Source organism: Chamaea fasciata, unplaced genomic scaffold (genome assembly GCF_029207755.1).
Source record: "Chamaea fasciata isolate MVZ Bird 193981 ecotype frontalis unplaced genomic scaffold, bChaFas1.0.hap1 SCAF_27, whole genome shotgun sequence".
Classification (NCBI taxonomy): Eukaryota; Metazoa; Chordata; class Aves; order Passeriformes; family Sylviidae; genus Chamaea; species Chamaea fasciata.
The window spans coordinates 5,483,659-5,502,183 of record NW_027094112.1 but is presented as its reverse complement, the minus strand read 5'-3'; the positions used below and the strand labels follow the sequence as shown (position 1 = coordinate 5,502,183).

Below are 18,525 nucleotides of genomic sequence, written 5' to 3'. Positions count from 1 at the left end.
CTCCGTCTGCCTGATCCTTCCCTTCGGGATAAAGCCCAAAGAAGCCACTTGCACAGCCAGGCACCACCCCCGCCCCCCAAACCAGCCGGGGAGGGACACCCAGATTTAGGGATTATTATTTTCCTAGTTTCCTTTTCCATATAAACAGGCGTGAAAATCCCCCGGATTTTGGCCATCCCCGCGCGGAGATGGGCGACCCCACATTCCCAGACCGCCTCCCGCATCCTCGGCGGGGTCTGCACCGGGCCCCGCTCCCCGCGCCGCTAGCCCCGGGGCTGCCGCTGCGGGCCGGGCCGGGCCGGGAGCAGCGCCATGGCCGGAGCTGCCCGGAGCACGCACGGGAATGCTCCGGAGCTGGCCGGAGCCGGCCGGACCGCGCTGGCGGCCGGGAACAGCCGGGAACAGCCGGCCAGGCCGTGGCCGCAGCACAGCCGGCCGGGCTGCTCGGTGCCGCGGCAGCTGCCGGTACCGCGGGAGCAGCACCGGAGAGGGGCCCGGTACCGTGCAGGCAGCCGCCGCCGCCGCCGCGGGGCCGGCGCTGTGGAAGCGGCCGGTACCGCAGCGCTGTTCGGTACCGCGGCGGCAGCCGGGATGGCCGGTGGCACGGAAGCGGCCCGGGCCGGCCGGTGGCACGGAAGCGGCCCGGGATGGCCGGTGGCACGGAAGCGGCCCGGGATGGCCCGCACTGTGCCGGCAGCCGGGATGGCCGGGAATGTGCAGGCGCTGCCCGGCCGGGATTGGCTGCGGGGAATGACGCCCAGCACAACAAAGGTGGAGTTGGAGAAATTCCATTAAAAAAAATTAAGAGAGAGAGAGAGAGAGAGAGGGAGAGGAGAGAAAGGGAGCGGAGGGAGGGAGGAGGGGAGGAAGCTGCCCCTCGCCCGCCCCGCCGGGCAGAGCCCCCCCCGCCGCCGTGTCCCGGGGCCGCGGGGCGGGCAGGAGCGCGGCCCCGCCGTGCCGTGGGGGCCCGGCTCGGCTCCCCCCCACCCCCACCCCACCCCACCCCCCCGCTTCCCTCCCTTTATATTTTTTTTTCCCTCATTTCTCTTTTTTTCCCCCCCTATTTTTTTTTATTTTTTTCTTTATGCAAACGCCGGCCGAGGATTGTTGCACATGTAAGGAGATTTTTTTTTTTTCTTCCTCCCTTCCCCCCCCACCCCACCCCCCCCCTCCTTTCCCTCCTCTTCTCCTTCCTCCTCCTCCTCCTCCTCTTTTTCTTCTCACCACAGTGTTGCAAAAGCAAAGAGCAATAAAAAACCCGGCGGAAAGCGGCGGCGGGGCGGCGGGGCTGGCGGGGAGATCCCGGCGGATCCCGGCGCGCTCAGCCCGGCTGATTGGAAGAGCGAACGCAGCGCCATGGAGGCGGGGGAAAGCGCGATCGTCTCTGCGGGGACTGGAGCGCGTCCACGCCCGGGGCCAGCGCTGCAGAGCTGGCCGCCGTTCAACCGCCGCTCCCCCGCCCCGGCCCCGCCGAGCGAGCCCCGAGCCCCCGCCGCCCCCCAAAGCGGCGGCCCCGCCGGTACGTGCCCGCGCCGGGGGAGCCGCCGCCGCCGTGCCCCGCCGCGCCGCGCCGTGCCCGCCGCCCGGGCTCGCCATTCGCCGCCGCGCCGCTCCGCCGGCGGGGCTGGAGGAGGCGCTTTGTTCCTCCCCGGGCTCCCGCTGCCGCCGCCGCCACCGCCGCGCTCCGGGCTCGGTAAGGCGCTCCGCCGCCGCTCCGACGGGAACGGGGAGGGGGTCGCGCCCACCGGAGCGATTTTTTTTTTTTTAAGATAGGTAGATAGATAGGTAGATAGATAGATAAATATAAAAGAGAGAATTTTTTTTTTTTTTTTTTTTAGAAAGGCTGGTTTCGCGCAGGCCCCGCGGGCAGGAAGCCGCCACCGCCACCGCCGGGGCTCGCCCGCCTCGCCCGCCCGCGGGGGGCACCGCGCTGGGGCTCGGGGCGGGGGGCAGCGCCCGGCTCGGCGGCCCCGGTGTGCCCCCCCCTTCTCTCCCTCCTTTTTCCCTTCCCTTCCCTCTCCTCCTCCTCGCTCCCTCCCTCCTTCCCGCTCGCCTTCCCTCCCTCCTCCCCGGTGCCGCAGCTGGATTTCGGGGGCAGGCTTCCAGCGCTGCCCGCTTGTTTTTCCCGAGCCCGGGTGAGTCCCGCGCCGCGGCGGGAGCTGGGCGCCGCGCTCCGCCGGTGCGTGCCGGGGCTCGGCCGACCCCCCCCCCCGCGCTTCATCTCCCCTTATCCTCTCTTTATCCCCTCTTTATCCCTTTTTTCTCCTTATTTCCTTTTTTATCTATTTTTTTCTCCCCCTTTTCTTTTTTTTTTTTTTCTTCCGCCTTTCTCCCCCTTCCCTTCCTTTCTTCCCTCCGGACCGGGAGCGGGGCTCCAGCCCCCCGCTGGGTGGGTGGGTGTTTGCGGGCTCGAGGAGGGGTCGCCGAGAGAAAAGAGGGGGGTAAGAAAGGGAGGAAAGGAAAGGAAAAAGGAGGAAAGGAAAAGCGAGGAGGGGGCGGCGGTGGGGAAAAAGAGAGGGGGGGAGGATCGGGTAGGAGCCGCTCCCCGGGGGTCGGTGCGGGGAGGTCGCGCTGCCCTCGCCCGGCTCGCTGCAGCTGCCCGGCCGCCCCCAGCCGGGCATCCCCGCCCCCCCTTCCCCCTCCTCCTCCTCCTCCTCCTTCTTCTCCTTCTCCTTCTTCTTCTTCCCCCAGCGGCTCCGGCGGCGGGGTTGGGGCTGCGGCGGCTCGGTTAGAGCTCCCCCCCACGCCCCCCCCCCTCCAACCTCCTCCCTCCTTCCACCACCACCACCTCCTCCTCCTCCTCCTCCTCCCCCTTAGCAGCCCGGAGAGGTGGGTTTGTCTCGGCTTTATAACCGCGGGTGGAGGGGAAGGAGCGGCGGGCGGAGGCGGGCGCAGCCCGGCCATTGTGTGCCGCGGCGGAGAGCGGCCGGTAACGATGGGGGGATGCGGGGGGGGGGATGCGGTCAAGGGGGGGGATGAAGCAGCGCATCGCATCGCTCCGGGGGGCCGGGGGTGCGGAGAGGGGCCGGGGGAGCGCTCCGCGTTCTCCCGGCCCCTCTCCGCACCCCCGGCCCCCCGAACTCGCCTTCCATTGTCTGCCCGGGTGTTGTTGGAGGGAAAGAAAAAAAAAAGGGGGGGGGCTCAGCTCGCTGGCGCCCGGGTGGGAACCGGGGGCGGGGGAGGCGCCGCCGGGGCCGCCCGCGCTCGGTCCCACCCGGTTCCTGCTGCCTGCTGGAGGAGGAGACTGGAGCTGGCCGGCGGCGCAGGGCATGTGCGGGCTCCCCGCCTCCGCCCGCCGGCCCGGCCCCTTCCTCCCCCGCCTCCTCCTCCTCCTCCTCCTCCTCCTCCTCCTCCTTCCCCCCTCCGGGCGCGGGATCCGGTCCCCCCCCGTTCCCCCGCGGGGGGATCCCGCGCCCCCTCCCCGCGCCCCCCCGGGATCCCGGTGCGCGCGCACCGCCCCGCCCCGCCACGATCCCGCGGATCCCTCCCCCTGCCGCGATCCCGCGGATCCCTCCCCCTGCCGCGATCCCGCCTTTCCCCGCGCGGCCCCCCCGGCCGCCGGCCCCGGGCGATCCCCGCTCTCACACCGCCCGGGGGCCGGGCCCGCTCCCCGCCCGCCGCGATCCCTCCGCCGGCCCCGGGGGTGGTCCCGGGTCCGCCCCCTCGGGGGTTGATCCAAGCCCGGAGCGGTTCCCCGCGTCCCTTCAGGGTTCATCCCCCCCCGGGGGATCCTCGCTCCCACGCTGGCGGGGTCCGCGCGCCCCTGGCCCAGCCCCAGGTGATCCCCCGGCGCTGATCTCCCTCCGGTGGTCCCGGATCCGTCCCCGCCCGGGGCGGACGCGGCCCCCGGGGCCTGGCGGGGCCTGCACCCCGCGGTGGTTCCGGGCTCCCCTCCGAGGCCGATCTCCCCCGGGGCCATCCCGGCTCCTTCCTGGGGGTTCTGCAGCCCCTGCCCTCCCCGGGTGATCCTCCCCCAGTCCCAGGTTCTCCCGGCAGCCCCTGGAGCCCCCTCCCCAGGGACCCCCGAGCCTGTTTCCCCCGGGGATCCCCCGGGCCCGGGGCCTGCTCCCCCCCGGGCCTGCGGCCTGTCCCTTGCGGGGATCCCCCTGAGGCCTCTGGCCCTGGTCTGCCCTCCAGGGACTCCCCCAGTGGAATCCCCGATGGGGATCCCCCCAGGCTACCATCCTGCCAACCCCCCCACCGAGTTTTGGGGTCTTCCTCCCTAGGTTATCCTTCCCCATGCAGCCATAAGATCCTTCCTCATGCGGTCTGAGAAGATCCTTCCCCTGGAGCCTCTCCTGCTGAAATAGCTCCTCCAGCTTGTTCTCTTCCCCTGGGAGACCCCTGAATCCCCCCGAGGTCCCCAAACGCTCCCCCAGCTCCCTTGGATCTGGGGGTCCCTCTGTTCTCCGAGCATGTCCCTGGCTCTGGGGAGGACTTTGCTGGATCTGTGGTGGGTGTTTTTTTGAAACCCCCATTTTGCAGTGGGGGCAGTGACCCCCATCTTAGAGGAGATCCCCTGAAGCCCTCTTGGCTCAGATTCTCTTAATCCCGGGTGTTTGGATCCCACCCACCCCAGGGAGCCACCTTGAACTTGTCTCCTTTGGGATTTATTGGGATCCCTCTCAGATCCTACCCCCATGCTGGGACGAACCCCTGGACCCTCCTCCCCTGCCTGCACACCCCTTTTCTCCTCCCCTGACCACTGTGGGGGTCACAGCACCATGAAGGATCCCCCCCCCTGGAGCTCTCCCCAGAGCTCACAGGGGTGGATGGATGGGGGTGTTCCAGCACCTCATTCCCGGGGGAGTGGAGAGGACGGACAGACGCCTGGATCGAGTTGCCCCCACTCCCTGTTAGGAGTTGAGGACCCCCCATCGTGGTGGGGATGCCTAGCGGGGTTCTCCCTTTCCCTGCAGAGCTGTGCGGGAGTGATTTCAGGAAGAGGGTGAGGAGGGAGCCGGCGGGACCGTCCTGGGCACAGGCAAGTGGAGGATGAACGGCGAAGCTGAGTGCCCTGCAGACCTGGAAATGACAGCTCCCAAAAACCAAGGTGAGCCCCCTGGCAGCCCCCCAAAAATACGCTGGTGCTCCCAGAGGAATTCTGCTGCCACGCTTAAAAATAATAACAAGTAAACCTCGGAGCGCCCCTTTGCTGGGAAGGATGGCAGAGGAGGAGGAGGAGGAGGGATGGAGGATCCGTGATCCCAGCGGATCAAGGCGGGGGGGGGGTCTGCCTCTCTGAGTCCTGATCCACCTCAGGGAACACGCACACACGTGTACGAGCACACGGATTCATGCTCCGGTGCACCGGCAGCCCCCTGGCGCTGGGATGCTCTTCAGGGGGACTGGAGCTCAGGGAGATTGGGAAGGGGGGGCTGGCACGGAGGTGCCGCCCTCCCTGCTCACATCTGGGCTGCATTAAAAGCTGAGCCGTTACCTTGGGCCTCCAGCTCCCAGACCCCGGCATGACATCAGAGCTTCAGCTTTTATTGGAAGGGGGGCAGGAAAACAAGGGGAAAAGGAAAGATGTTTATTTAGGGCAGCTCGCGGGGCTTTGGCACTTCACCCCTCCAAAACCCCCAGGGTCCCCCAGACCTCTGGAGCCTCTCACACCTGCCAGGTCCCCCCCAGTTTTCCTCCTTCCTTGCTGCAGTCGGGGTTGTTGCCTCGAGCGAACCCGGCCGGAGCACGTGTCCTTCTCCGGGACTTTAGATGGATTTAATTACACCGGGGCAGCTTTCCCAATATAGCCCCGGCCCGGCCGGTGCCAGGAGAGCTGGGATAAATCGGTCCCAGGGCACAGACAACCCCATTCATCCTGGTGGGAGAACGCCGCAGCTCCAGCCTTTTGCTGCATGCCCCAGGTTGAGGGAGGGGGAACAGAGGGATGGAGGGCTGAGTGTGGGGGTCCCTGTTGTCCCCACCCTGCTGCCAGCAAGGATTTGGGGATGTTTCCAGTGGTTTGGTTCTGTATTCCTTGGGGATGCTTTTATTCTGGCTGTCTGCCCGTGGGGGATTCGTGCAGGGCCAAAGGTCCCCGTGTGTTTCTGCATTCGAGGGGGGAAACTGAGGCACTGAGCTTGATGGGGGCAGGTTTGGGGTGGTGTCTCATCCCCTTCTCCATCCCCTCTGGATTTTTGTGGCTGTGCTGCTTTTGGTAATTCCTCCCGATTCCCGCAAGTAAGGTTGGCACCGGCTTCCCAGCCCTGTTCTGCCTCATTGGTCCTTGCCTGGGAGGCCTGGAAAGTGGATGGGAAAAACAGGAAGGCAGAATGTGGGGCTGTGTTCTCCCTCCCCCAGCTCTGATCTCCCCCAGCTCTGTGGGGAGTGGGGGTTTCCCGTCTCTTTTGCCTCTTCATGGTGTTTTGGGATGAAGCCAGGAACTCAGAGGCACACCCTAAGCCACCGGGCCCTTGATTTCCAGGGAGGCTTTTTCTGTCTTCTCCCTCCATATTAATCCCTAATGAGGTCGCTGCAGGGACCAGATGGATCCTAAACTGTTCCTATTTTGATCCCCAACCAGACAGGTGCAGGAGGGGACATGGGAAGGGGGGGTCATGTCCTGGCTATGCCCCCTTCACCAGGTCCTGTATGTCCTTTAACATCCCTTGCTTGGATTTGGGATTCCGGGGAAATTGTCCTTCCCCAGACCCCTGCAAGGGCAGGAGGTGGAGGTGGTTTCCCTCGTGTTGAGTCTTGAGTGGAGGGAGAGCTGCAGCTGGAGAAATCTGTGCAGCTGGATATTCCTGGCAGCTTGGTTTCATTCCTGGAGATGGAGGGAGAGATGCTCCACTCAGATAAATCCATGCTGAGCCACACTGTCCCCATCTCTTCAGGGTCCTGTGTCCCGCTGTCCCCATCTCTGGGGCGCTCCACGTCCTGTGGGCAGCTCCAAACACCTCAGCCTTCAGCTGGCAGAGCAGTGGGGCAGGGAATGCCATGGTGAGCCAGTCCCGTGCTGTGGGAATCCCGGGTGCCCATCCCGGGACGAGGCCGTGTGGGCGGGCGGCTCCGGGCTCTGCTCCTCCTCCAGCCCATCCCTGGGGAATTTTCCTTCCGCTCCCAGGCCCCGCTGCATTCCCCAGGGCCACCCGTGTTTGCAGAGCACCCCGGGCTGTGCTCCCCAGCTGCCGTGGAAGCTGGGAGCAGGGAGGAATTCCCCTGGCAAGGAAGCAGCCCCAAGGTTGGATATCCTGCCTGCTGCCTGTCCCAGCACGGTGCTGCAGCCTGTCCTGGCCTCACGGCTGCTCCAGGCTCTCCGGCCTTGCCACGTGCCCATCCCACCATTCCAGCAGCATGTTCCTGTGGGAGATGGGGATGCTCCTCCCAGCAGCTTGGGGGATGTTGGGGTGACACCAACATCATCCCTGCACTGTCAGGGGCCCCTCCGTGAGAAGGGGGGGGCTGTGCCAGCTCTGCCCCCCTCCCTTTGTGGCCTGGGAGCTTTGACCTTGGCAGAGGTCACCGTGGAGTTGGGCCCAGGTGATCACAAAGCTCTCCCAGGTGCAGGAAAAGCAGCGCTGAGGTTTTCCAGTTGCTCTGGACGCATCTTTTCCCACTCAGAAAGTGCGTTTCCCTGCTTCCTGCTTGGCTGGAGAGCTCGTTGCTCCTGTGTCACTCCGCAGGGGTAGGAAATAGCCCTCTGCTCCCGTGCAGCAGAGCCATCCCTTATCTGACGGTTTTCTGGGATGAGCGAGTCTCTCTGGTTTGCACTGAGTGGAATTTCTAGCTTTGCCCAGATTGTTTTGGCCCGTAGAAAGTTGCTCGAGGGCGATGGGAACAGCCACGTCCCTTTGATCTCTAATCTCGAGAGGCAGCGCGTGGAGATTACGTGTCCTGGCGTGCGGTCCGGGGCGGCACGCCGGGAGCTGCAGTCCCGGTGTCCTGCCGGGAAGGGGAGGGGAGGGAAGGGAAGGGAAAAGGCTTCCTGCCCTTCCTGCCCCTGGCTGATCCCGTTTCTCGCTGCTCAGACCGCTGGTCGCAGGAGGACATGCTGACCCTCCTGGAGTGCATGAAGAATAACCTGCCCTCCAACGACGGGAGCAAGTTCAAAACCACAGAGTCCCACCTGGACTGGGAAAAAGTGGCTTTCAAGGACTTCTCAGGGGAGATGTGCAAGATGAAGTGGATGGAGATCTCTAATGAGGTAATTGACACCACAGGGGGTTTCCTGGGGGCTTTGTGACAGGGTCTGAGCGTCTCCTACCGACATTCCTGGGGCTATTGGAATTGTCCAAGTTGAGTGCCCAGAGTCCTTGGCCTTTGGTGCCAGCACCATCCCGCTGCTGTCAGCATTGTGACCCCCTCAGGGGGCTGGGGTCAGTCATTTTTGGGGTGGCATTACAAAACCCAGTGGGTTTCTGCTTTGCTCTGCCAGGGATCTGCCCCATCCCCTGTTCAAACCTTTGTCTCTTCGTTTCCCTCACAGGTGAGGAAATTCCGGACCCTCACAGAACTCATTATGGACGCTGAAGAGCACGTGAAGAATCCCTACAAAGGCAAAAAGCTCAAGGTATTGGGCAGGAAAATCAGGCTGAGCCCCTAAAGGGTGACCCCACACTTCCCCAGGAGGGGGCCTGGCGCCCCTGTGGCACCTCAGATCCACGTGGCTGTGCTGTGGCAGCCCCTGCAGGCACATCACTGCCCATAATAATCCTGGTGTTCGGCTGCCCAGGGCTCCGGGGGCCACAGTGCTGGGCCTGGGCCAGCTCCTGGGTACATTTAATATGGCCGGCTGTGCTGCTGGCAGCCTGCATCCAAGTTTAGCTCCAGAGGGGCCGGGAGCTGCCGTCCTATTCCTGGCCTGCTTTCAGCTGGGGCAGCCCATGGTCCGTCCCTGGGAGTTGGGTCCCATGCCCTCCTCCTGCCCCAGTGTGTCCCCTCTTGCTCTGTGCTGACAGCTCGGGGTGGCTGGAGGCTGCTCCCAAGGTTCCCAGCCGTGGGATACTGTAGTTCCTCGGGGAGCCCTTGTTCCCCCCTTGCCTGCAGTGCCTGGGTCACCAGCAGGGCTGGGTGGAGGCAGGTGTCCCCAGGACTAGGAAGCCGTGGGTTTGGCTGTGCCCCCGGTGGTGCTGCCAGCTCCGTGCTCAGTGTCCTCCACGCTGCTGTCTCCCCAGAAACACCCCGACTTCCCCAAGAAGCCTCTGACTCCCTATTTCCGCTTCTTCATGGAGAAGCGAGCCAAATACGCCAAGCTTCACCCCGAAATGAGCAACCTGGATCTCACCAAGATCCTGTCCAAGAAATACAAGGAGCTTCCCGAGAAGAAAAAGGTATTGGGGGGGTGGTCAGCAAGCCCCTTCCCACCACGTGCCTCTGTGTGCTGGGCTCTGCTCAGCTCTTCCAGTAAAACCAGCAGAGCTCAAGCTCTGCCTGGCCAGGGCTTAATCCAGCTCTCGACAGGAGAAGGCAGGTGTTTGTTTAGTCCTGTCAGACCTGTAAGACTCCCTTGGCTTTCCCTGTCCTGGTTCCCAGGATCCGTGGGGTGGAGGCCGGTTGGGTCTGTCCCTTGGTCCATCTCTTCCTGACGGACCTGGATGGTGGCTTTGCCCTTGGGTGGATCCGTGTTTAATGCTGGGGTTAAGGCACACGCCCCACTGTGCCGCCCTGTCCGGGCCAGGGACACGGAGACAGGCTCTGGGAGATGCTGTGAGCAGAGATCTGCCCACTTGGAAATGCCAGAGCCTGGGCACGGCCCAAAACTTTCACTCTGGGGTGTCCAGGAAAAGTCCAGGGCACGAAGTCCTGCTGTGCCTTTTCCCAGGGCTGCTGGGATGCACAGAGAGAGGAGATACCCAGCTGCCGACCCTTGGGCAGGCTGGAAACCCCCTGCAGGACCACTCTGTGAGCTGTGGAGCCCTTGAGTCCCTCTTGGGGGGGTGGGATGCCCAGCCAGGTCGATAGGGATGCATCCTCCTGCCCATTCCTGGTGCTGACATCCCTCTCCACCTCTGTGGTGGCTTTGTGTCCCCAGATGAAATACATCCAGGACTTCCAGCGAGAGAAGCAGGAGTTTGAGAGGAACTTGGCGAGGTTCAGGTGAGCAGGCAGCACCCCCCACCCCCCCATATTTCCCCAGACCCCTCCAGGCAGTTGCAGATTCCCCTCCTTTGCATAGCTCAACCCTGATGGGCTTTTGGCTTGAGGAGAAGAGGGGATTCAGCAAAAAGAGAGCAAGGAAAAGGTGTCAGAGAGCATCCTCCCCATGGGGAGAGCAGAGCACCAGCCATGCTCTGGGGGTCAGGGTCTGCAGGGTGGGGACAGGAGCCCTGCCGCCAGCACTGATAACAGCTGAAGTGTCCCCCCAGGCACTCCAGGCCTTCTCCTTGGATGTGATTGCTGTGATCCAGGTGGATCCAGGCATTCCCAATGGCCTGCTGCTCCTTCAGGGTTGCAGCTGAGCCCAGGGATGCCTGTAGCCAATGCTCCCCAAGGAGGGACAAGCTTAAATCTCTCCTAAAACCCTCCTGCTCTTTTTGGGGACGCCCCCAGTACCTGAGCCCACGGAGGCTCGGCCCTGCAGTGACAGTCACCCCCTCAGCGGGCAGGTTTAGGGGTGCTCTCCTTGCCACTGCCACCTCCCTGACGCTCTCCCTTCCCCACCTCCCTGCCTGCTGAAGGGAAGACCACCCGGACCTCATCCAGAACGCCAAGAAATCCGACGTCCCCGAAAAGCCCAAGACCCCCCAGCAGCTGTGGTACAACCACGAGAAGAAGATCTACTTGAAAGTGCGTCCAGATGTGAGTACGGTGGGTGGGAGTGAGTGCGAGTGTGAGTGCTGGGGGGTCCTGGACCCCGCTGCTGGGGGCAGGAGGGGAAGGGAGAGAAGCATTTTAGGGGGTCGGGATGGAGGACACCGCTAGGAGCTCCCGGAGCCTGGACAGAGGTAAGGAGGGGCTCTGCACACATGGAAGAGGCTCAGGGATCCAGCCCCCATTTTTTTTTTGCTAGGAAAGGGTGACCACAGCTTGAGTCAGGGCAGGAAAGGATTCCAGCACAGACATTCACCTCTGGCCATGCCCCCCACTGCCACGCACACCCACGGCTCCCAGCCGCCCCATGCTGGCTGCCCTCAGGCCCCACCAGGCCACGCCATTTTTTTGCCATTTTTTTATATTTTTTCATTCCTCTTTTTTTTTTTTTTTTTTTTTTTTTGGATTTTACCCCTCTGCCCTCACCTCTGGCTTTGGGTTTTCAGGCCACCACGAAGGAGGTGAAAGAGTCGCTGGGCAAGCAGTGGTCTCAACTCTCGGATAAAAAGAGGCTGAAATGGATTCATAAGGCCCTGGAACAGCGGAAGGAGTACGAGGTAGGGAGCAGCCTCACCCGGTCCCCTCCACACTCGTCCCAACATTCACCCAGCAGAAATCCCTCTCCCGATAGCCAGCGAGGGGGTTCAGGCAGGTCCTGGCAGGTCCCTAGTGAGTCTGAGCCCTGCCTCTCCAGCCGTGTGCGGGGCAGGCAGCAGGATCCCCAGGCGCAGGGTTAGGGCAGTGGTTGGCTTCTCTCTCCTCCTCCTCCGGCCCCGGCAGGCGGGGGTGGCAGCCCCTCTGACTGCTCTGACCTTCCCCACAGGAGATCATGCGAGATTACATCCAGAAGCACCCGGAGCTGAACATCAGCGAGGAGGGCATCACACGCTCCACCCTCACCAAGGCGGAGCGGCAGCTCAAGGACAAGTTCGACGGACGACCCACGAAGCCACCCCCGTGAGTCCTGTCCCTCCTGGACGCTGGTTCTTGCCAGCGAGGAAACCGGACTCTGCTGGGCTTGGGGAGCCCAGATAACTTCTGGGATCGCAGGCACAGAGGGGTTAGATGGGATTGGCAGGACAAATTTCTTCACAGCAAGCCTGGAAACAGGCAGGCCAGGGCAGTGGTGGAATCACCATCCCTGGTGTGTTCAGAAAGTGTGGATGTGGCACTGGAGGACATGGTTTGTCCACCAGTGGTGGGCTTGGCAGGGTTAGTTAATGGTTGGACTAATGATCTCAGAGGGCTTTTCCAGCCTGTATGATTACATGATTCTGTGATGATCCCTTTAAACCTTAAGTACACATCAAACACACATTTTGGGGGGAATCTGGGCGAGGTTTACAGTGATACTCTGGCTTTTAGGAAGTGGTCCAGCCCCCAGCTGCCCTAGAACACAGTCACTTCACTTCCTTGCCTGGCGCAGCCCAGCTGGGGGCTTTTGGGGAGGCTTTTAGCACTGAGCCAGCTCCACAGGGGCAGGTTTTCCCTAATGCTGGGTCCCTCTGTGGGTTTTTCAGGAATAGCTACTCCCTGTACTGTGCAGAGCTGATGGCCAACATGAAAGACGTGCCCAGCACGGAGCGGATGGTGCTGTGCAGCCAGCAGTGGAAGCTGCTGTCCCAGAAGGAAAAGGACGCCTACCACAAAAAGTGTGACCAGGTGAGTGGCTGAGGATGGGCAGGTAGGGGGAGAGGCAGGTGGGCACCAGTGCTGCGGGAAAGGAACAGTGAGATGGGAGAGTCTGGGCTACAAATATCCCTGGAAACGAAGCCCTCACCTTTCCTCAGTCCCTGTGGTAGTCTACATCACCAATTCTCCCTGAGATCCTCGGTCACCTCCCTTGATCCTGTCTCCTGTGGGGGACAAACAGATGGTCCAGGTGGAGGATGCTGTTGCCAAGGGATTGAGGCCGGGTCAGGGCTGCAGGGGGCAGGGATGGAGTGAGGAGTGATGGAGTGAGGGATCTCTGTGTAACCACACGTCTCCATCTCCCTCCAGAAAAAGAAAGATTACGAGATCGAGCTGCTCCGCTTCCTGGAGGTGAGTGATGAGTGGGTGCTTGGCCATCAGGTGCTGGAGATCCCAAATCTGGGAATGGGGAGCTCAGCCCTAGGGCTGGGATGGCTTAAATGGGGGACTGCCCTCTCTGCTCCCCCAAAACATGTCTGGGCCCAGCCGTGGGTGCTGTGCCGATGGCTGCACGTAGCCTTGACCTTCTGGCTGTCCTAATGCCTGACCCAGTGTCCTCCAGTTGGGCACTGGGAGGTGAGGGTAGGCCCCCAGCTGGGAGGGGAGCTGGGCTGAGCAGAGGGCTGGAGCTGCAGGGGAGGGTGTTCAGTGGCTGTGGCTGTGCAGCCTCTCACTTCCTTCCCTCGCCAGGGCGTGGGCGGGGGAGCCGCCCTGGGGCCACCCCAGCGTCGGTCCCGTCCCCGGGCGGATGTCACACGGCCCCGGCTGCAGCTGCAGGGCCACGGGGTGGAAAACCCAGGGGTATGCCCGGATCCAGGCACCTGCCCACCTGCTTTCACTGAGAAACAGCTGAGCTGGGGGGCAGGGACACTGCCCAGATAGGGGGTGACGACAGCGTGGGGACCCCCAGGCTGTACACCTGCAGTTCCAGATGCTGCTCCTGACTGGGACAGGGTTTGGATCAGCACACCCAAGTGCATTAATTCCCTTCCCCAGGGTCCCTGTTCCCTGACTGCCTCAAAGCCTCATTAGCACTGGGCTGCCTAACGATGTCTCTCCTCCTTTGCCACCCAGAGCCTGCCCGAGGAGGAGCAGCAGCGGGTGCTGGGTGAGGAGAAGATGCTGGGCAGCAACCGGAAAGGGGCAACGAGTCCCGCATCCAAAAAATCCTCACCGGAGACCGGCAAGGTGGGAGCGGCCCCGGGAGGGACGGGGCAGCACCTGCCAGAGGCTTGGGCTGGGGTTGTGCATCAAGGGGCTTTGAGGGCTTTGCTCCCTGCGTGGGCTGGCCCTGCTGACAGCCCCGTGTGCCCCTCAGGCCAGCTCAGAGAAGCCCAAGAGGCCCATCTCAGCCATGTTCATCTTCTCGGAGGAGAAGCGGAAGCAGCTGCAGGAGGAGCGGCCGGAGCTGTCCGAGAGCGAGCTGACCCGGCTCCTGGCCCGCATGTGGAACGACCTCTCCGAGAAGAAGAAGGTTGGTACCATCCCTGTGGTCCTCCTCCATCCCCTCTCCACTGCTCCTGTGGGCACCTTGGGCAGTCCAGAGGCTGCTCCTGTCCTTGCCCTGCACCAAAGGGCCACAAACATCCCCTGCAGTATCACAGTGACGTGTCACACGGGTGCCAGTGTTGGCACTGAGGGGCACCACTGACTGTGCCTCCCCCTCTCATCACCTGGGGGGGTCAAAACCCACCAGACAGAGAAACCTCAGAGGGCCCTTGAGCCTCATTTTTAAGGCTTTGGTGGTTTTCCTGACGGGGGGAGTCCCGAGATGGGGTTGGGGTTGCTGTCAGTGCTACTGTGGGGACAGTGCTGGGGGAGCTGCAGTGTCCCCCTGGTGTCTGGGGGCTGTGTCCCTGCCATGCCCCCCTCACCTCGTGCCCCCCTTGCCCTGTGCCCCCCGCCCAGGCCAAGTACAAGGCGCGGGAGGCGGCCATGAAGGCGCAGTCAGAGAAAAAGCATGGCTCGGATAAAGAGGAGCGTGGGAAGCTGCCCGAGTCTCCCAAAACTGCTGAGGAGATCTGGCAACAGAGCGTCATCGGGGACTACCTGGCTCGTTTCAAGGTGAGCAGTGGGCTGGGAAAGGGGCTGGAGCTGGGATCCTCACTCCCACCGGCAGCAATTCCCATGTAGTTTCTCCCTGGCTCACGCCTGGGTTTGGGCTGGGAGCCGTGGGGAGGATGGGGGTCACAGGGGGAGCGGTGCCCCACCAGCAGCACCCCGGTGTCCCAGGGTTTTTGGGCGCAGCTGTTGCATTGTGGTGGTTCTGTCCCACAGAACGACAGGGGCAAAGCACTGAAGGCCATGGAGGCCACTTGGAACAACATGGAGAAGAAAGAGAAGCTGATGTGGATCAAGAAGGCGGCGGAGGATCAGAAGCGATACGAGGTGTGTCTCTGCCCCGTCCTGTCCCTCTCCAGGTCCCTTAGCCAGCAGTGCCCCTCTCCCTGACCCTCTCTCTCTCTCCTGTGGCTCAGAGGGAGCTGAGCGAGATGCGGGCCCCTCCGTGCTCCACCAACTCCACCAAGAAAATGAAATTCCAGGGAGAGCCGAAGAAACCCCCCATGTGAGTACCTGGGGTGTGAAAAACTGGGTCTGGCTGTGGTGGTGGGAAGAGCCTGCAACGAGAGGAGGGAGGGTGGGCTGGACCCTGGTGTGGCCGGACAGGGGTTGTGGGCACCTGGGTTGTCTGTGCCCGCTGTCCCAGCCCGGTCCCTGCGCTCTCCCCGTGCAGGAATGGTTACCAGAAGTTCTCCCAGGAGCTCCTGTCCAACGGGGAGCTGAACCACCTCCCGCTGAAGGAGCGGATGGTGGAGATCGGCAGCCGCTGGCAGCGCATCTCCCAGGGCCAGAAGGACCACTACAAAAAACTGGCAGAGGAGCAGCAGAAACAGTACAAGGTGCACCTCGACATCTGGCTCAAGGTAGGTGCTGGATCCCAGTGGTGGGAGACTCTGGGATCCCTTGGTTTTGGGGATGATGCTTGACGTGGTCTCTGTTCCCACGCCTCCTCTGGAAACCACCATCTCGGGACCATTTTTTGACATTTTGTAACTTAAAAGGATAAAAGTTACATGCATGAGGAGGGTGTGCCCTGTGCTAGAGCTTTTCCCCGCTCCATCTCCCATTCTGTTCCCTGCCTGCGGGTCCCTGACTGTGTCCCTGTCCCCACAGAGCCTCTCACCGCAGGAGCGGGCTGCCTACAAAGAACACATTTCCAACGTGAGTATCCATGTGGCACTGCTGTGGTGGCATCCTGGGGTTTGGGAGTGGGCAGGGTCAGTCCTGCATGAAGTTTGGATGTGCCACACTCCAGAGAGCCCCTCCAGTGGGGGGTTTGTCCCCATGGCAAATCAGCAGTGGGTTTTTCTCTGGGCCGGACAGTGGGAGGGAGTTGAACTTGAGCCCTAAAGGGCTTTGTTTTGTTCCCACAGAAACGCAAGAGCATAGGGAAGATCCGGGGCCCCAACCCCAAGATGAAGCCAACGATGCAGTCCAAGTCGGTGAGTCACAGCAGCCCCGTGGGGCCACCCAGGCCCCCTCCCTGGGGAGCGTGTCAGGGGGGACCCACACCCCCAGTCTGAGGTATCCTGTGTGCTTCCAGCTGCCTGTCCTGTCCTTGGCACCATGAACTTTCCCCAGATCCCCACTCAGAACCCATCCGGGTTGGATTTTGAGCCCTGGTTCCCGCTCGGGGACCCTTTTTGGTGCGATTCTCAGTGTGAACGGGGAAAGGCTCCCAGGAAGGTGTGGGCTAGGAAATCACCTGGTCTGCTCAATGGGTGGAGAAACCCAAAGGGGGATTGTCAGGGGTGGGGTGGGAGCTGCACCCGTGGGTGTGGAGATCCAGGGACTCACCAAGACCCTCCTGTCCTGCAGGAGTCAGAGGACGATGATGAGGAGGAAGAGGAGGAGGAAGACGACGACGAAGATGAGGACGACGATGATGACAACGGTGACTCGTCAGAGGAAGGCGGCGACTCCTCGGAGTCCAGCAGCGAGGAGGAGAGCGAGGACGGGGACGAGGTGAGGCCGTGGCACGGGGAGGGCACAGGGAGGGCACGGGGCCCCCCCTCACCCTCCTCTGGGCTGGGGGCCCCCGCAGCCGGGCTCAGATAGATCCGTGGCGGAGGGGCACACGGGGAGGAGCAGGGGAGCAGGATCCCCCCGGTGTTCCCGGGGAGGGCACGAGGAGCAGCCGCGGGGCGCAGTCAGGAGCAGCCTCGGGACCTGGAGGTGTGCGGGGGGGTGTGCAGAGCCCCCAGTGAGCAGAGGAAAATCTCCTGTCTTTTTCCTGGTGGAGATACTGAGTCTGGTCTCGGCTCCGTTTGCGCCAGTGTGAATGCCGAGTAAGTCACCAGAGTCAAAGCTTTACACCGGTGCAACTGAAATCTGAGTGTGCTGGATGGCGCTGGGGCCAGAAACCGTGTCCGTGCCTTGTGCTCGCCACCGGACAGGTGAGGTGTTTCCACCCCCTCGCTGGTCTCAGCTCACGCTTCTTCCTTCCCCGGCTTTAGAGGGGGGAAACTGAGGCCCGAGGTGGGTCGGGTAGCCTCCCCCCGATCGTGTAGCGAGGCAGTGGCAGAGGTGAGGGCAGGGCCCCCGCGCGCTGCTCCGGCAAGCCCCCCAGCACCCCGAGCTGAGCCCTGGCAGACTCGCTCCTGGCTCCTGCCCCGCGTCCCTCCTCCGGCCCCAGACCCCGGGGGCAGCGATGGGAGGGTGGGGGTCACACTCTGTGGGCCCCCCGGCCGGGAGGGTGAGCGGGGGACAAAGGGGTGACGATGGACTAAACCCCTCCTCTCTGCCGCCCCCCTCCCAGAACGACGAGGATGACGAGGATGAGGATGATGAGGACGAGGATGACAACGACTCGGAGGGCAGCAGCAGTTCCTCCTCCTCCTCGGGGGACTCCTCCGACTCCGACTCCAACTGATCGGCCAAGCTCTTCGTAACGTCGTTTGGTTTCTCGGTTTCGGTCCCAAATCCCCCCTGCAGCCCCTCAAAATCCTTCCTCCTCTTCCTCCTGCCCCTCCGTGGGACCCCCAGCGCGGGGAGCGGGGGCCGGGGGGCCCCTCCGCCGAGCTCACACTACGGAGGGGGATCAGGGGCTGCTTCCCCCAGGCTGGGGGGCCAGGAGAGAGCCCCCCACCCCTGCCCCCTGCATTCCTCCCAAGGGGAAGCAGTTTTTTTTTTTGGAATTTCATTCTTTCCAGGGGGGTGTCTCTCCATCCCTGTCCCCATAACCCCCTCGCTACCAGCTCTGGACTTTCTAGAAAGAGAAGAAAAACACACAGGAAAAAAAAAAAAAAAAAAAAAAAAAAAAAGAAAAACCAACAGCTCCCCCCCCCCCCGCCCCCCAAACACCTTTTTTTTTATTAAAAGAAACAGTAACGGGAAGAAAAATCCCCTCCCCGCGCGGCCCCTGCGGCAGCGGGCGCGGAGCACGAGCCGAGGGGCTCAGGACTCAGCCGATGGGACAATGCCTCCTTGCGACCCCCCAGCCCTCTGCGCCCCCCACCCCCCCGGCATTTTGGGGGTCCTCCCCAGCCCCCGACAAACCTTGTACAGTCTGGAAGCTGCCCCGGGAGCTGCCCGGGAACTCCACATCCACGGCACTTGGGAAGGGCCGGAGTCCGCGGCGGGGGCGGGAGGGGGCGCGGGGAGGGGGCGCGGGTGTGTGTGCGAGCGTGAGTGTGTGCGGGGGGGGCACCGGGGCCGCCCCCGCCCGGGGCCGGCGGCTCAGCGTGACCAAGGGGGGGCGCGGGGTCCCCCCCGCTCTGTTGTCGGTGGTTGTTGTGCCGTTGTATTTTATTTTATTTTTTTTGGGGGGGGGGGTTTTGTTTTGTTTTTTTCCTTTTTATAAAACAAGAAAGATCCATCTTTTATTTTTCATTTCCCCCCCCCCCCTTCCCCGTTTCTTCCCTTTACCCCTTTTCCTTCCCCTCCTTCCCCACGCCCCCGTTTCCCTCTCTGTCTCTGGTGAAGCTGCTCCTCTCCCTTCGTTCCAAATCCCGGGGGGGGCCAGAGCTCCCCTTGCCCCAGTTAACCCCAGTAACCACCAGTTCATGTCCCCCCCGG

The 18,525-nt window shown here is 62.9% G+C and overlaps 1 protein-coding gene across 10 annotated transcripts; it reads left to right on the top strand.

Annotated features, from left to right (window-relative positions):
* Window positions 1-1,008: 1,008 nt before the first annotated feature.
* On the top strand, window positions 1,009-17,777 carry UBTF (upstream binding transcription factor). Of its 10 annotated transcripts, none has more exons than XM_066204850.1 (22): window positions 1,009-1,115; window positions 4,920-5,053; window positions 7,974-8,149; window positions 8,432-8,515; window positions 9,120-9,275; window positions 9,977-10,041; window positions 10,623-10,752; window positions 11,202-11,312; window positions 11,579-11,712; window positions 12,276-12,417; window positions 12,757-12,798; window positions 13,522-13,635; window positions 13,766-13,921; window positions 14,356-14,511; window positions 14,725-14,835; window positions 14,925-15,013; window positions 15,182-15,371; window positions 15,622-15,669; window positions 15,882-15,950; window positions 16,327-16,473; window positions 16,785-16,904; window positions 17,267-17,777. In XM_066204850.1, exons 2-22 carry the CDS (start codon window positions 4,996-4,998, stop codon window positions 17,378-17,380), a joined length of 2,412 nt encoding a protein of 803 aa, XP_066060947.1. In that variant the 5' UTR covers window positions 1,009-1,115; window positions 4,920-4,995; the 3' UTR covers window positions 17,381-17,777. The 10 variants fall into 10 exon arrangements, with proteins under 10 accessions (XP_066060947.1, XP_066060952.1, XP_066060953.1 ...); XM_066204855.1 differs by having other exon boundaries at window positions 1,010-1,115; window positions 10,623-10,743; XM_066204852.1 differs by lacking the exon at window positions 1,009-1,115 and adding an exon at window positions 1,550-1,693.
* Window positions 17,778-18,525: the final 748 nt, after the last annotated feature.

Bases quoted from the DNA above. Each gene is read 5' to 3' on its own strand.
- UBTF (XM_066204850.1), top strand. From the start codon at position 4,996: ATGAACGGCGAAGCTGAGTGCCCTGCAGACCTGGAAATGACAGCTCCC. The intron at 13,922-14,355 runs GTTGGTACCATC...CCCCCCGCCCAG, and splicing joins ACCTCTCCGAGAAGAAGAAG to GCCAAGTACAAGGCGCGGGA. The intron at 14,512-14,724 runs GTGAGCAGTGGG...TCTGTCCCACAG, and splicing joins ACTACCTGGCTCGTTTCAAG to AACGACAGGGGCAAAGCACT.